A 16,934-nucleotide genomic window follows, 5' to 3' on the forward strand; every position below is an offset into this window, starting at 1 on the left:
AATTAACTCTGTGCATAATTTCAAATCATAACAACGCCGCTCTAAAAAGTGACTTCCTGTTTCGATCCACCACACCAAAATAAAAGCACCGTCTTATTCATTAGCTCAACTTTCTTTCTGCCTAACTATTAACAGGCAAAACACTTAAGATGCGTATATTTAATTATATTCTTGTATTGTTGCAAGTACCTGCTGAACTAATCAATAGGACGAGCTGTTTTTTATTTATTTTGGCGCGCTGGATCGAAACAGGAAGTCACTTCTTGGGCGACGTTGTTATGATTTGAAGTTATGCACAGAGTCTCTGCTTCACTGAAATAAAGGTGATTATAACTGCTTACAACAGATGTTATCCATCTAACTAAGTCATATGTGGTCATACCGCCTTTGCGATGCCCAATCCCGTCAGACCTTGGAAGCTAAGCAGGGAAGGGCCTGGTCGGTACTTGGATGGGAGACCGTTTAGTAACACCAGGAAGCCTAGCGAATGTAGTGAGTGATTGAGTGGTTGGTGGTGGTCGGAGGGGCCGATGGCGCAGACTGGTTGCCTCGCTTCCGTCAGTCTACCCCAGGGCAGCTGTGGCTACAATAGTAGCTTACCACCACTGAGTATGGAGTGAATGAATACTGCAATGTAAAGCGTCTTTGAGTGTCCAGAAAAGCGCTATATAAAACCGATGCATTATTATTATTATTATATTTTCAAAAGTATTGAAACCTGCCACATGTACTTTAACTTCAGTTTGCACCTTTCTTCACCCTGCTCTTTAAAGCAACTCAACAGTTCTGCACATGTGGTCCTGGAGCCATAAATCTCATTCATTTTGCTTGGTTTTGAGGTGGGCAGGACGAACTCCACTGTCATGTTTTCCCTCTAATTCTCCCTCTGCTGTTTTATGGACTGACCACGGGACGAAAACACAAACTGCTCGACCGTCTTTGAGGGCAGTGGTGACATTGCGTTCCCTGCGGTCCGTGGATATGTGATTGTTCAGTAAAGCCGGACTTGCTTGGATCAGCACTGGGAGACGGGACGTGTCATTCTGCTCTGTGTCTGCTCCACTGGGTTTTTTTAGTCTCCTCTTTTCAAATGCGCTTCAACGCCGCGTGACCCAAGCAGAGTCCGGGGGTCAGCGCCGTCAGCAACACGGGCCGTCACAGCCGAGCAGAAGACACGTTTCCACAATGTCGTTTTCAGGGGATCGGCTCAAATAGTTTCTGTTGGATCAAACGAATCTGTTTAAATTTCTAAGTTTTATTCATGTTTCTTGCTCTATTTTCTTTTAGAGACCTGCACTTTCAAATCCCTGGCAGCTGTTTTGTCATAACTTATAAGAAACTGGGTGGTCTGAGTGGCCAATGGCACAAATTGGCTGCCATGATGCTTTTAGTCTTCCCAAGACAACTGTGGCACCAATTCCGGCGAGTGTCGAAGGGTTTGTTGTATGGCAGTGTTGTCACTTAACCTCTTAACCCCTCCACATTTTCTCCTGTTCGGCTTTACTCAAATCTATCCAGAGTCCTGTGTGCACTGCTGCTGCTCCCAGTGACTGAGAGCAGAAACATAATCGTTTATAGCCCGTTTGGTCCTGGTTTAGACCTGGTTCTGTCCAGGACATGGTTAGACCTGAAGTCCAAGCTCTTCAGGACTGATTTACCAGGGTTTAGTTCTGAGACTGAAATATTGTGCACTCTTGATAAATTACTTGATCCAACCAATTTGGTCTAAAAATGCTGGAAATAGATTTGTCAAACTGTCGACTATATCCTTCTGCGTGAACTAACTTTATCATTTTGATTGGCAGCTTATGTCATCCCTATTTATTAGACTAGATTAGATCATTTATATATTTTTTGTATTTTATTTAACGTGTAATTTACAATAAGAACAAATTGTATTTTTTGACCCCGTGATGGCATTAAAAAGGTATTAAAAAAGTCTTTAATTTCACTATTCCAAAGCTGGAGCTACCTGGCACAAAAATGTGATGGAAAAAATGTCAAAACATTGGCCAAAAAGTGACAAAAATGAGATGAAAAAGAGACAAAACTGTGACAAAAAAGAAACAGGACTGTGACGAAAAAGAGACAAAAATGTGATGAAAAAGTGATGAAAAAGTGACAAAAATGTGTTGAAAAAGAGACAAAACTGTGACTAAAAAGAGACAAAAATGTGATGAAAATGTGACGAAAAAGTGACAAAAATGTGTTGAAAAAGAGACAAAATGTGACAAAAAAGTGACAAAAATGTGACGAAAAAGTGATAAAAATGTGTTGAAAAAGAGACAAAAATGTCACAAAAAAGTGACGAAAAAGTGACAAAAATGTAACAAAAAAGTGACGAAAACTGGACGAAAAAGAAACAAAAAGTGACAAAAAAGTAACGAAAATGTGACGAAAAAGAGACAAAAATGTGATGAAAAAGTGACAAAAATTTGGACAGCACAAGGAAAAAGTTCAATTTACATCAGTTTTGTAGGTCTTAGCTTTCAACTGAGGCATTACACTGGCCTACAGGCTGTAAGAAGCTTTTACATTTGGTTAAAGTTGAATTGGAGAAAATAAAAGCATTTCAATGATCTCTTTCACAATAAGAAGCAACAGACGTCACCAAAGTGAAAATAAACAGGTCTTCAAAACTTTACTAAAGCGAGTGTTCGATGCGACCGATTTCCATAAACAAGTCTCTGAACCAGTCGGTGCTAATCCAATAGGAGCGTCTGCAGAGGTCAGGAGGAGGTCGTTGCTGGTTTGATAGGGATTATGTAACTCTCACACAGACTGATGTGAGCTGGTGTTTGAACTCACTCGGCCACACGGGGGCGCTGTGTTCCCTGGGTCCCCCGACACCCCTACCCCCCTCTTGTATCCCACCTCAGACAGGCACCAGCAGGACGGCCTCTGATCATCGCAGCGAGAGGTGGAAGGTAGAGAGAGAGGTGGAGACAGATACATGGGTTTCTATTGAAAAAACATTATAACAACTACTACTATTTATTCAATTATTTAGAAAAAATGTGGCTCCCTGTGCAGTACAGATCGATCCATTGTAGTCCCCATTCTATCCTTGGAATAGAGCTCCCCCTCGTCTTAAAGTGCTTAATATGACACATTAGACACAATTATATTTAAGGTTTTGCTAAAGATTGTACCCAGCTTTCCTTAGTTTGGCCATTTTTTGTGATATTTATAGTTTAACTTCCTTATTGGACACTGACAAGAAGTGACATAGATGAAGGCAAACAATTTTTAAACTGTCGCCGTGCCGACCATGTTAAGTCAATGGGAAATGATTCGAAATGTTTGTTAAGTGGTGACGTCACAGCTCTACTTCCGGGTTCGCATAGAAAGTTACTGAACATACTTATTTATGGCCCATTAGCCAAAAATGCCGCACCTACTGCTATAAAAGTAATATTTACCAAAATCGCTACATCCGGGTTTAGCGGAGAAAAATGCTAAAATCCGAGTTGGCGCAACAGCTACGCTAAACCAGGAAGTAGCGCCTTTAGTTAATGAGTCTGAGAAGTAAGTGGGTTCAGTAACTCTCTTTCAGAAATATTGATTGGAGTTTTTTCTCATATATTTGCCGGTCTCCTAGGACTCGGAACAATGGCCGCTGGCTGCTCTGCTTTGCGCCGAGAACACTAGGGGAGCGACATTGCTGCAGTACCTCCATATAGCCGCTAGTCCCCCATTGGAATGCATTGGACTTTAGACACATGAAAAACAACTTCAGAGCCTCGTCCCTGATTTTCTTAAACTTTCTACAGCTAGATATTCCTCCTGTGATAACGCTGAGTTAGTTACAATTAAAGAAACCAGCACTGCAACAATTAATTAACTAGATCAGTACAAACTTCTCAATTTGAGCATAATAATCCAAATTTTAGTTGTTTTGACTAGTTAAGAAGTTCTTGGGCATTTGTCCTAGATTATTTCACTTGTTCTGAGATGTTTCTGACTCGTTTCGATACATTTCGTCCTTATTTCAGGTAATTTTCTTTGCCAATGGGGCAGAAAATTGGTCTTGTCTCATTGTCAATTTTACTTTCTTATTTCTAGCGATATTTACCTTAGAACTGGTCTGAAATGTCCTCAAACAAGCTAAGTAAACTTGATCCAATCAGGAAAAGTGTCTAAATGAGTGAACAACGCTCAAAACAAGATACATTTCCTCAATTCAAGTCATTTAAGCCAATGCTTGATATTCACTTTTTGCAGTGAGGCTGGTGTTCGTAAGACATTTTTTTGAAATCTCGCACTAATGAGGGCCGGACTGTTAGCATTGGAGCAGCGCGAACTCCACGTCACACAAGGGCGGAGTCTACTTTGAAGATCCCGCCCTTATGCCATTTTCAGGAACACTTCGTCAGAGCTGGGGAGGAGGAGTCTGTAAATCAGCCATGATTTCCCCCTCCAACGTGGTCATTGTGGTAAACGGGGAGGAGAGAGCAGGAGCGGTCTATTTATATACACAGTCTATGAAGCGAAAGTCGTGACGTCACACTTAACAAACGTATAGAACTTTACCTTTATGTATGTCACTTCAAACTTCAAACAAGAATAACTTTTCTGCCCAACATTTCTTCATTAAAATTGCTGCTTCGCTGAAATAAAATTATAATTGTGCAACTGATGAACTTGTCTTCCTTCTGAACAAGTCGGATTTTCAAAAGCATTAAAACCTGTCCACTTTAAGTCAGTAATACTTTAGAAAAGTTTGTCACCAAGGTCATAGGGTATGTTTAGCCTGCCCTACTTGTGGTTCTCCCCATGGTTTCTTTTTTTTTCCCACTGGGGTTTTTGAGTTTTTCCTCCCGCGTAGGAGGGTCTGCGTAGGATGCATGTGCTGCTGACTGCTTATGTAGACCAGTGGTCCTCAACCTGGGGGTCGGGGGGTCGCGAGACAAATTTGGGGGGGGGTCGCCAGATCATTTAGATAAAACATACATATTTTCATTGGCATATAATGTAATGTTTTAGTGTAGCATGTGTTTGCTCTTTTACCAGAGTGCCATTATTTGTTCGTAGTTTAATGAATTTTATTTCAGCCGCTTTTTTTTTTTCTTTGTATTTTAAGAATTATGTCAGCCAATGTTCCTATTTCTCGCAGTGTGACCCGGGCGGGGGGTCCCTTTACCTATTATATACCTATTATAATGGGGGCCGCGACTCCAAAAGGTTGAGAAGCACTGATTTAGACATTACATTTGACCTTTAAGTACCATCACCAACGGTATTAAATAGAGCTACATTTCATTAAAACTTATGTCAAAACTGAGTGTAAACCATGTCTAAAAACAACAAAGTCATTTGAAAACATGAACCTGTCATAAACACCCATCAGTCGGACAATATAAAATCACTTTGATCATTTTTACATACAGGACCTGAGCAAACACATGCAAAATTCAGTCCCCTGTCGTTCAAACTGTCCCTAAAATGGACAGGAGCCAGATTCCTCCTTTTGTCTCCGCTCAGACAGACGTCACCGTGGCCTGTGTCGCTTCAGTTCATTAGTATTGCTCTGATCCTTTCTGCTTTGCGGAGGCCTGTCCAAAAGAGACACCAGCCAAAAAAAAAAAAAAACGAAATAGAGACTTCTCAAGGGCACTGTCACGAGCGCTCGGCTCTTTAAAAAGATTTCACTCACGGGCGGTGGCAGGAAAGTTCATTGAGTTTATTGTATGGGTAAACTTTGGTTCTTTGATCCCATGGTCATATGTAGGCCAGTGAAGGGAAAGTATGGCTCGCTAAAGGAATAAACACCGGTGGTTGTTGTGAAGGCGAGCAGGTGGAGAGGTTGAGGAGGCAGATAGTTCTCCTGCTGCGGGAAATGGGGGGAAAAAGGGAAGGTTGAAATGATCGGATGATGAAGTGAAGAGAAGCTCGAGTTATATTAACCTCTTGCCCCCACCTGAACGACATTTTCTCCAGTTTGGCTTTACCCGAATCTAAAAAAAAAAGCCTCAAAATAGCGATGAAAATGCAACAAAAATGACAAAAACGTGGCAAAATCAAGACATAAATGCGACAAAAATACAACAGAAATGTGGCAAAAACTTGACAAAAAAGCAATGAAAAGGCAACAGAAAAGCAACAAAAATGTGACGATATTTTTTTTTTTTAGTGACAAAGACATGGTGAAAATATGACAAAAGCAACAAAACACAACAAAAAGCGACAAAAGAGCCACAAAAAACGTGCCGTAAAAGTAACAAAAATGTGACAAAAATGCGGGAACAGTCAATAAAGAAAACAAGGGGAAAACAATTTTGAGAAAAATCAAAACTTTCTCTACTTATTCAAAAACGACTTTAACAAATGCTGAAATATGAATATAGTTTCTACTAAATAAAGATACAAAGACATGGAGAGAAGCATAGAGGTTCAACAGCCCATAAATACTTAAAAAAACAAAGAATGCTAACATGATGCTATATGTTAGTGTTGTGCTAAAGCTAGGTAGCGCTAGCTACGACTGCCATTTTTTTGCTTCTACTGAACAATCTGCTGTGAATAAACATCCATATGGACCCGATTTACACTTGACTTTATTTGTATGTGATAAATAAGTTTATATTTCACCTGAAAATGGCTAAAAACTGTGTTTCCCAGAAGATTCTATTTCCCCCCTCGGCGAAGCCACGCCCCCTTCTATGACGAGATGCCGTCTGTATCTATATATAACGTTATATAGAACATTGTTATCCTGAGGTGCCTGGATTTTTTTCTTCAAAAGACAACAAAAGAGGGGTAGAATTCAGGTAACTGTAGCTCTATCTCAGTCTTAAGTCATTTCTAACATCCCGATTCTTCACAGGAAATAATTTAGAAGCACATTTCATAACTCTCAGGGAGCAAAGTGGAGTTTTTTATGCTGCTGGTGATTAAAAGAAATAGAATATCTTTCTAATAAGACGCACAGTATAGTCTTCCTTTTCGACAAATTTGTAGAAGAAATTGTAGACAGAAGAGAAAAAGCAGTGAAATCCTAGAACATAAACTCATATTCATAGAGCCCATATTACTCATTTTAATTAAGCAACATACAGTATAAATATGTCAAGTTTTAGTCAGTTTAAGCACGACTTCAAAATACGCCTGTGCACGTTAACCTCATCAAAGCCCTCTTTACAACATCTAGCCTTAATGGTACTTCAGGACTGTGGCTCCCAGTGGTTGATTATGGTGCATTTTACTACAGCAGGTTTTCACACGCCATGGAGACTTTAATGTCTGATAACTCAGCGCTTTATTTTAATGAATGTGCTAAAACCAAAGTATTTCATTTTCCCGAAAGTTGTCACACCGCTAAGTATGCAGGCGGCGTGATCAGATGTGCAGAAATGTTCTTTTACTCAAAATCATGTTGTTCACAGGGTTGTTAAGCATTTCCACATCCAACGACAAGACAGTAAAGACCAGGTCGACAACGCTCATACTGGCAAGTGCGCTTTATGGGCACAAGGCGGCTAGAAGAGATGCTAAGTTAACTTCACCCCCAGTTGGCCCCATAGAGGAGAGGAGAGGCTAAATGCTATCTTTGGTACGCATCAACTCGTCTAAGCTCAGGTAAGAACATATCTCAGTATGGAAAAAAAGGTGGCATGTTCCTTTTTCCTTTAAAAGTTCATATGACACATTGAACACAACATTTTTGATAAAACATAGTTAACACAATTATATTTAGTTTGGACATTTTTGTGATGTTTATAGTTTCACTTCCTTATTGGACACCGACAGGAAGTGACATAGATGAAGGCAAACAATTTTAAACTGTTGCTGTGCAACCATGTTAAGTGAATATGTTTATTAAGTGGTGACTTCCGGATTGGCAGATGTGCGAGAAACTACAAAAAACTCTTCCATACCACAATCAATATTTCTGAAACTCAACAGAGAGTTACTGAACAGACTTATTTATCAGGCCCATTAGCCAGAAATGCTGAACCTACTGCTATAAAAGTAATATTTACCAAAATTTGTACATCCGGGTTAGCGGAGATAAATGCTAACGGCGCAGCAGCTACGCTACCCCGGAAGTAGCGACTTTAGTAAATATGACTTTTTTAGCAGTAGATGAAGCATTTTTGGCTAATGAGTCTGAGAAATAAGTAAGTTCAGTCACTCCCCGTTGAGTTTATGAAATATTGACGGTTGTTTTAAAGAGTTTTTTATGTTTTTGTCTCACATATGCCGGTCTGCTATAGGACCCGGAAGCGGAAGTCATGACATCACACTTAACAAACGTATTGGACACCGACAGGAAGTGACATAGATGAAGGCAAACAATTTTAAACTGTTGCTGTGCAACCATGTTAAGTCAATGGGTAATGAGTGAGTCTATCTGCTATGGAACGGCACCTTCTTCTATGTCAGCAGCTTAAAAAATCTAACAAAAATAACTTTTCTGCCCAACATTTCTTCATTCATTAAAATTGACTCTTTGCATAACTTCAAATCATAACAACGCCGCCCAAGAAGTGACTTCCTGTTTCGATCCAGCAAAATAAAAGCACCATCTTATTCATTAGTTCAGCAGTTCTACAGTTGAACTTTCTTTTTTCCTAACTATTAACAGACAAAACACGTAAAATGTGTGTATTTTATTATATTCTTCAGCTAAACTAATCAATGAGACGAGCTGTATCGAAAGAGGAAGTCACTTCTTGGGCGCCGTTTTTATGATTTGAAGTTATGCACAGAGTCAATTATACAACTGATGAACTTGCAAGTAATGTTATCGTTCTAAATAAGTCATATTTTGAAAAGCTTTAAAACCTGTCATATGCACTTTAAGGTGTCAGCACTGTCCATATTTGTATATATTTGTAAACAAACATTTGGGGTATTATGGTTTTAGCAGGTGTTTGGTAATAATCTCAAACACATCTTTATCACAGTCATACACTTTGTTGGTTAGAAAATACCATATTGATCTAAAACAGCTGAAACTGAATATCCAATAGCTTTACTTCCTGGTTTTCTCACGTGATCTCGCTTTTGCTCTCCTTTGCTGTGCTGCTGTTTCAATAAAGAGAAAGAATAATCAGTGTGGCCCGTGTCGCTGTAGTGAAGCTGTGATGAGTGTTTTTACTTCACAATGAATGGATTAAGCAAAGCAAGAGACGGAGCGTTGAGGAAAGCATTTCCTGCATTCATAGGACCTCAGAAGGGTGATTTTTGGGAAGAGAAGCCACTGGAGAAGATCCAAAGTGGGTTGCAACACGGCTCCTGGAAAGTTTTTGATGAGAGAACAACACTGTAACACTTTTCAATGCTCAAACTTGGATCGCAATGAAGCACGACTTGATAAGAGAGACACAGAGAGAAACATGGTGATTTGTTCCCCCTAGGGTTGGTATTTTATTCATCAGGACTTGATGCATCCAAGTATAGGATCATTCGGTTTTGGCACCTTTAAAGATTTCGTTTTTCAAATTTGAACAACACATTGAAAAATCAAATAAACAAAGAAATGACTAAGGCTGTGTGAGTTCTTTCCCTTTCAAAATAAAAGCACATACATATATATTTATAAAGAAATCCAACCAAACCATTAAAAAAAAAAAGCAGTTTTGTTCAATGTAGATTGTTTGGTTTTTTGTTCTCTCACAAAAGCAATAAAGTTCAAAAATTAATCAAATAAATAATCGTAATAAAAAAAAAAAACTGTAATTAAGTTACACATGGAAACATTAATACGTTTGCGTCTTTGCTTTTTTTCTCCCTTAATAATTATTAACTTAAGTTTCTCAAGAGCAGAGCTGCGGTAAATTTTCTAGCATGCATTAAATTTCTGAAATCGTTGAGTCACTTAGCTTCGTCTTGTAACTATTTCATGTTTGTATTTTTTGAATTTTTGGAGATTGGCGTCCTCTTCTTTTCCTTCGCACCTCTGCTCCTTCCTTCCTTCCTTCCTTCCTCTTGGCTGATTTTTTTTTTTGTTGCAAAAAGTCGCTGCACGGAAGTCCCTTCGGTTGGTCGGAAAAAATACGCGCGACTTCTCAGCTTCGCCGATGCCGAACGCTCCGGAAAAAGAAAGTGAACGAGGATCGAAGAAAAAGTCGAGAAGGTTTTTTTTTTTTTTTTTCTTTTTTGCGATTTAAAAGAATACCATTTCTACTGCCGCTCCTGTTTCCACTCCCCGCGTCACAACCTTCGAATACTAAAAGTTTGTTCGCGTTTACCAACTTTTGTAGTTAACTTGTAGTGTTGTTTTTTTTTGTAGATTTTTTTGTCCTTTTTTTTGCTTCTGTATCTCTTGATTATTAATAATTTATTTATAAAAGTAATACATATATATAGTACCTTTGTTCGAGATTACAGTGTGGGCTAATTCTTATTGAATACCCAGCTGTAACAATTCACAGTTTCAATGCAAAAAATCAATAATAATAATTAATAATCATAATAATAATAACAATAAATAATTTGTGGCTATAAGTGGAGCTTGAATTACCGCCCCCAGCCCTGAAATATTGGGCCCGAAAAATAAAAAATAAATGAAACGCCAAATCAAAAAAGAGCTAGATGAAACTCATGACACTCTTCAAAATGGCCGCTTTTGCGTTCCCCTATGTAACCCGTAGCCTCTTTGTCATAATGGGAAAAAACGCCATTATTGTTTAGAAGACCTCATCACCGCGTACGTCACTTAAGTCCCACTTTCGAAGCGCTCGTTCGACAATGGAAAATGGAATAGGTCATGCAGCAGAAACAAAAAAAAACAACAAATGTCTATATAAACATGGGAATCCATCTTCTCCTATGGCCAGCCCACAGGGGTATATCCTTGCATGGTTGTCTCCTTGTTTCTTTGAAGATTATATATATCGCTTTCTCTTTCCCCCCCAACCCCTCCCCCCCCCCCATCCCCTCTCGCCCCTGGGATCTCCCGGACTTTTGCCCTCATACTGGCGTGGTGCGGCGGTTGGCTGTGTTGCTATGGCTGGAGTCTTTGAGATCTTTCTGAATGCAGTTGTGGACTTGGAGGAAGTTGGCGTGGTCCCGCTCCGAGTTGTAGGTGGCGGTGGGGGTGCCCGACGACTTGAGGGTGTCCCGGGGCAGCGTGTACATGGAGATCTCGGTGGAGGGGAGCGCGCTGAAGCCTTTGAGACCCACCGGAGAGGCGTCCCGCGAGTGGGAGGGGTCCGTGGAGCGCGACGAGGACCGGGACCGGCGTCTGCGAGGGGAGGGGGTGGGGGGTGGGAATGGACGGAAAACAGGTGAGCTTTCAAATGTAAGAGGAAAGAGTATCTACTGTATGTTGTAATGGTACAAAATCTATCACTTATCTAGGTCAAAATGTAGGCATTCACATTCAACGGCATGAGCAAATACCAGGTGTCATTCTCTCATTATTTATGTTGGGAAAAAATCTGAGATTGCAGGATAAATAGAGCTGAACCAAGAAGAATGTGTAAAAACTTGTGCATGAAAGTCTCCCGCAGGTTAGACTACTGTAACGACTGCTCACTGTCAGACAACTGCAGTACATCCAGAACGCTGCTGCTCAAGTCCTGACAAGAAATACGACCATATTAGTCCAGTGCTCCGGTCTCTGCACTGGCTTCCGGTCACTCAGAGAATAGAATTTAAAACCGCTCTTTCATAGTTTAGCAACGAAGTACATCTCTGACATGCTAGACCCGTGTGAACCATCTCGGGCCCAGAGAACTTTAGGGAGGGGTCTCCTGGTGGTTCCCAGAGTCAGGACTAAACACGGTGAGACTGCGTTTCAGTTTCATGCTAAAATCTGGAACAGTCTTCATGAGGATGTGAGACAGGCCTCAACTCTAGTATTTTTTCTGCACTCTTGCCTTTTACTGTAATTGATTATTTTTTATGTTAATGTTTTATGGATTTTATCTGCTTTCTTGTAATTTTATGCAACTGATCAAATAAATTGAATCAAATAAACTGGCCTTGCCTAAGCTTATTTCCCCCAGCTCAGCTTTACCCGAATCTAAAAGCTTATTGACTGCAGAGCAACAGTATAATGTCTCATTTGAAATCTAAGACTTACAAAAGTGATCGCCACGTTTTTGTCATCCTTTTTTAGTGTTTTTGTTTCTTTTTTGTCATGTTTCTGTCGATTTTTGTTGATTTTCCAGCACATTTTTTTTTACGCTCTTTCCTCGATTTTTTTGTCACTTTTTTGTTACGTTATTGTCATGTTTTAATCGCCTTTTGTTGCTTTTTGTTGCGTTTTCATAGTAAATTAAATATATCTAGAAACTGAGATATTGTGTGTTTTATGAAACACTCTCCTTTCTGATTAACTCCTCTCTCCTCCTCTCTGGACAGACACTAACGTTATGTGAAGAGGCAAATGCCTAAATATCTTTGTTTCAACTATATTTTCAAGGACAACATTGTTGACACGTTTTGAAACACGTGTTTCCGCAGATCTGTTGCTTTCACTAATCACGTGTGCAATCAAACAGCCTGGTTCTCGGACTGAAGACTTTAACAGGATGTTTCTCAGTCGTCCTTGCACCGATTTTAACCATTTAAAAACTCAGAGAAATGTCAAAATCTCAACTGTTTTGATAATTTCATGGGAAGCTGCTCAAACGAGCTCCAGAGAGCGAGAGAGAAGAGTCGGCTCCACATCTGTTCAACACCACGCCCCCTCGGACTAAAAAAAGAAAAGAAACGCAATAATATATATGAAATGTCCAGATCCTGACTTCTCACATGTTTTTGATGGTCATTTATTTAATTTCTGTTCATCACAGAGCTCCCAAAATCACACATAAGGTGTATTAGAGTGTCTAGGTTTGTAAGTTAACCCCTCCCCCACTCAATGTGTTAATATCTCTAGTTGCACCCGTACAGCACAGCACCCTCAGTCAGTTTGTTCTGGAGCCGGCGCTGGAGATAAAGCAGCGCTGCGTCTTTATTTTAATTACAGCTTAATTTTAAATCCATCAAATGACGGACGACCTTCAGACTTTTCCGGTCAAAGCTAAAAATATTCTGTCAATGACTGATAACTCATCGGTTAATGTAACCTGTGGTATATACCCTATGCCCGGTGTACATTGACAGATTTTTTTAGTCCTAACAAGATTTTTAGATGTCGCATTGCAAGAAAGTCGTGAGCCTGCTCTCGTCTCCTTTGTGCATTAATGAGAGAATAGAGTTTATCCTAGTGACTTTCAGGCTCAGGCTGTTACTTGTGACTAGCGGAGCACCGATGTTATTTTTTGAAGAGACACTTGACAGAGATCCCACTTGCAGCAACTCATTCCAAAATATCAGATACTGCCTGGTGTCGGTCGCAGCTCGTACAACAGCTCTATTTGTCTCCGTCTCACTGGACAACCGACTACCTGCGATTTTGAGCTATGACCTAAGATTTTCCCCATGAAGAGTGATCTTTTGTCACAGACAGCCAAAATGGTGCAGTGTACACCCGGCTTTAGAACTGTAGCACTGTTTGCAGAAAAGAAATCACAAAAAAAAATCCTCTTCAGACTGTAGTACTGGCCTAAATGCTGCCTATGGACCTGTAGAAGTGTGTTTTATCTGTTGCAGTGTTTCGTACCTGTAGCGGTAGCGGTAGCTGGGGATGCGAGTGATGGCTGAGCCCTGGAGGTAGTCAGCGGCGCGGGCCCCTATCCGGAGCTGCCGGTGCCGGTCGATGAACATGTGCACGGCCAGGACCCCCACCATCTCCGCCATGATGAAGGACAGCGCCCCGAAGTAGAAGGACCAGCCGTAACTGTAGCTGTTCTTCTTGGAGTCGCTCTTGGAGGGGTCCCCCGCGTTGGCTGATATGTACACGATGATCCCTATGATGTTACTGAGGCCTGGGGGAAACACAACACAAGAGGAGGAAGAAAATATAGGTTTTAGGATTGGGAGTTCTGGCAGCAAACCTACGGACAGGCTTCGGAAAAGAGAAAGAGTGTTCACGCAGGAAATGAAAAGTTGCCATTGTTTTCATCCGTTTTTGCCAATCAAGTCTTACATTTTTAGGTCTCTTTGTTCATTCTTAGCGAACCAGTTTCTCAATTGTCTTTTATGTCACCAGCAGTGATTGGTGTGGGTAATGTGGGCGCATTGATTTGCTAAGAGAAACAACAACAGTGCGCACTTTGAAACCCACTTTGATTCAGAATAATGCTTGAGTAATGCATTTAAGTTAGATGTTTTTAGTTTTGACCTAATTTACTCCAGTTAAGGTGTGTTTTTAGTCCCGGTTTCGTCATGGTTTGATCAAGGTCTAGATCTAGTGGTACTAAAAGGCTCTATGCCTGATTTGTTTGATGAAAGAGGAAGCCACGAAATGAATATGTCAGGTCCAAACTAATTTGTAACTTTTCTGACACATTTGCAATATCTTCTTCACAGGGACGAGTTTATAGGCACATTTCACAGGGTCACTTTTCAGGGTCATTGTCACAGAGATGTTAGAAAACTTGCCTGAGAGTTCATGAAACTGATGCTTCGTAATTAGGCATAATAGACTGTGTTTTTCTCACGGATGTCTCAGTTTACGATATACAAAAGGAGGACAAAACAAAATGTGATCCACTACAGGAAAAAAAAATCTGATAGAATGCCTTAAAGGTCATATATACTGCCTGAACCTCCAAAAAAGTTGCAGAAAATAGAAATATTGGGACCGCCTTTAGCTTTATTACTAGTGATGAGATTTACGGCTCTTTACTGGGAGCCAAGCTCACAATATCAAAGACGCGATCAATATAAGGCACACTTTTTTGTTTAAATAATCTGAAATCACAATGGAACTGATATTTACGATTTGAAAAACGTGCTTGTGAATCAAATCTTGCGCCACAACTAATAAAAAGAGGCAGCAACTGTCTGACAAATCATTTTTAGTGTATTTAGCTTTCACTTTAGTGTGAAAAGCTTTCGTTTGCTTGGCCTGCTCTTTTGTTGGGCTGATTCTTGTGTTCTGACTGAAAAAGATCCTTTTCACAGTTTGAAACATTCACCTTAAAGAGCCGTTCAAAAGAGCCGGCGGGTCATGAACGTCACATCACTATTTATTACGCCACACATTTGCTGTTTCAATAAGCTTCTGCAAAGTCAGAAGATCCAGTGTGTAAGATCTGGACTCTATTGGGACCAATCCATGTGTGAAAATGAAAGGTGCATCTGAATCGAGCAAATTGGTAAGAGGTCAAAGCCAAAACCATATGTGTGTCATGTCCGCCATGATAAGAAGCATCCGAATAGGGCTGTGGCAGCGAAAGGAGCCTGAATGCTTCCTCTCATATCTCCTTTAGCATAGGGACCTCTGGAGGTTCCTCACCAGCGATTAGGAGCTACAGTTGTGCTCAAAAGTTCCCAGACCCGGGGCAGAATTTCTCAAAGAATATGAAAGATAACACAAAAAGTTTTTTTCCCCTCATAGTTAGTGGTTGTGTGAAGCCATTTATTCTTTTAAAATTATAATGAAAAAAAGAAAGTACCAAAATGACCCTGAAAGTTTACATACCCCAGTTCTTAATACTGTGTATTGCCCGCTCTAACATCATTGACAGCTTGGAATCTTTTGTGGTTGTTGTGGATGAGGTTCTTTATTTTTTCTGATGGTAAAGTGGCCGACTCTTCTTGGCAAAAAGCCTCCAGTTCCTATATGTTCCTGGGCTTTTTTGCATGTTGTTTTGAGCTCTCTCCACAGTGCTTCAATGATATTGCGGTCAACGTAGCCTGGCCTTAGCCAGTAGCCCTAGCCGTAAACTCTGGTCAATTATAATTTCCCTACATGTACGTCTGGGCCTGATCTCAGTGGCCGCGTTACATCGGTTGAATTTTAACCTACCATTCAGCGAGCAGGGGAGGCGGGTGTTGTAGTTGACGTCAAGCAATTGCGCCGTATTTGCTGGTTGTAGTTTGGCGATGGCGGCGGATACGAAAATAATGGATGCTCTTCAAGCCTTGAAATGTGCAAGGAATGCTCCCAAGAGTTATGATAGCTGCTCGGGGCGCATTACATACATCACGACCAAACGCTAGCGAAAATCAGATCCAATCATTTCAAAGGAGTTCACCCCTCCCACCTGTTAACGGAGCTCAATTGTGACGATCCAGACCCTTGTACAAAAAAAGAGTTCGAGGGTATGGTAAAACCAGGCTAGCACTAACTGGACCATCACTTTATTCTGCTGGAGCCACTGGCATCAGCGAAACACCTCCATATTTCACAGTCGTTATGGAGCACTTTTTTGTTGATGGCCTATATGACAAAATTCTGCCAGGGTACGTAAACCTTTGAGCACAACTGTATGTTCCATCCCACAAGCCTGATCTCATTCTTTAGTGTTGCTGCACCTAGTGTATCTGAAAAGTCCGTGGCGGTTTCTTGGTAGATGGGACAGTTGCTTACCCCTCTCTGCCTCTGTCGTCCTATAAAACCCCGCAGCACAGTCTCAGAAAGAAGACTTGACCTATACCGAAGAAACCAGGTCAACCTACAGAGTTTCTCAAAGTCTTGCCTGCCCCGCTTTACGAGTCACGACAACAACCAGGTCCTCCGCGTCGACCCAAATCATCTGCATTTCACTCCCAAAGTTACGCCGACTTCTTCCATATAATGGCGTGTGTACATATTTGATAATAACTTGTTGGTTTATGCTGCACTTCTGAGAGACGGTGACAGAGAGAAAGTGGGTAGATGGATCAGAGCGAATCTGTGTCAGGGACAGCGTATTTTTAGACGGGATCCCAGTGGGTCCGGTACAGCCTCGTAACGGGATCAAGATATGAGCCAGAGACAAAGAAAGTCTTAAAAAAAAAGAAGTAGGGAGGGAAGAAAAGTAAGAAATGAAGCTACAGTGCTATTCTTCACCCGAGACAGGTCACTGGATTTATGATGCAGAGGGAAATTTACTTAAGCAGAGTTTATTTTGTCTGAAGTGAAAGTGCTGAAGTATTTGTTGAAG

The 16,934-nt window shown here is 40.7% G+C and overlaps 1 protein-coding gene across 1 annotated transcript in view; it reads right to left on the minus strand.

Moving 5' to 3' along the window:
* Positions 1-9,345: 9,345 nt before the first annotated feature.
* Positions 9,346-16,934, minus strand: part of cacng2a (calcium channel, voltage-dependent, gamma subunit 2a) — a 138,921-nt gene continuing 131,332 nt past the window's right edge. Inside the window, exons 4-5 of the mRNA XM_079564567.1 lie at positions 13,562-13,826; positions 9,346-11,191 (exon numbers count right to left, since the gene is read on the minus strand). Coding sequence (XP_079420693.1) covers positions 10,918-11,191; positions 13,562-13,826 — 539 coding nt within the window. The 3' untranslated portion in view covers positions 9,346-10,917. The remainder of the gene's footprint in view (positions 11,192-13,561; positions 13,827-16,934) is intronic.

Source organism: Gobius niger (assembly GCF_951799975.1).
Source record: "Gobius niger genome assembly, chromosome: 10".
Lineage (NCBI taxonomy): Eukaryota > Metazoa > Chordata > Actinopteri > Gobiiformes > Gobiidae > Gobius > Gobius niger.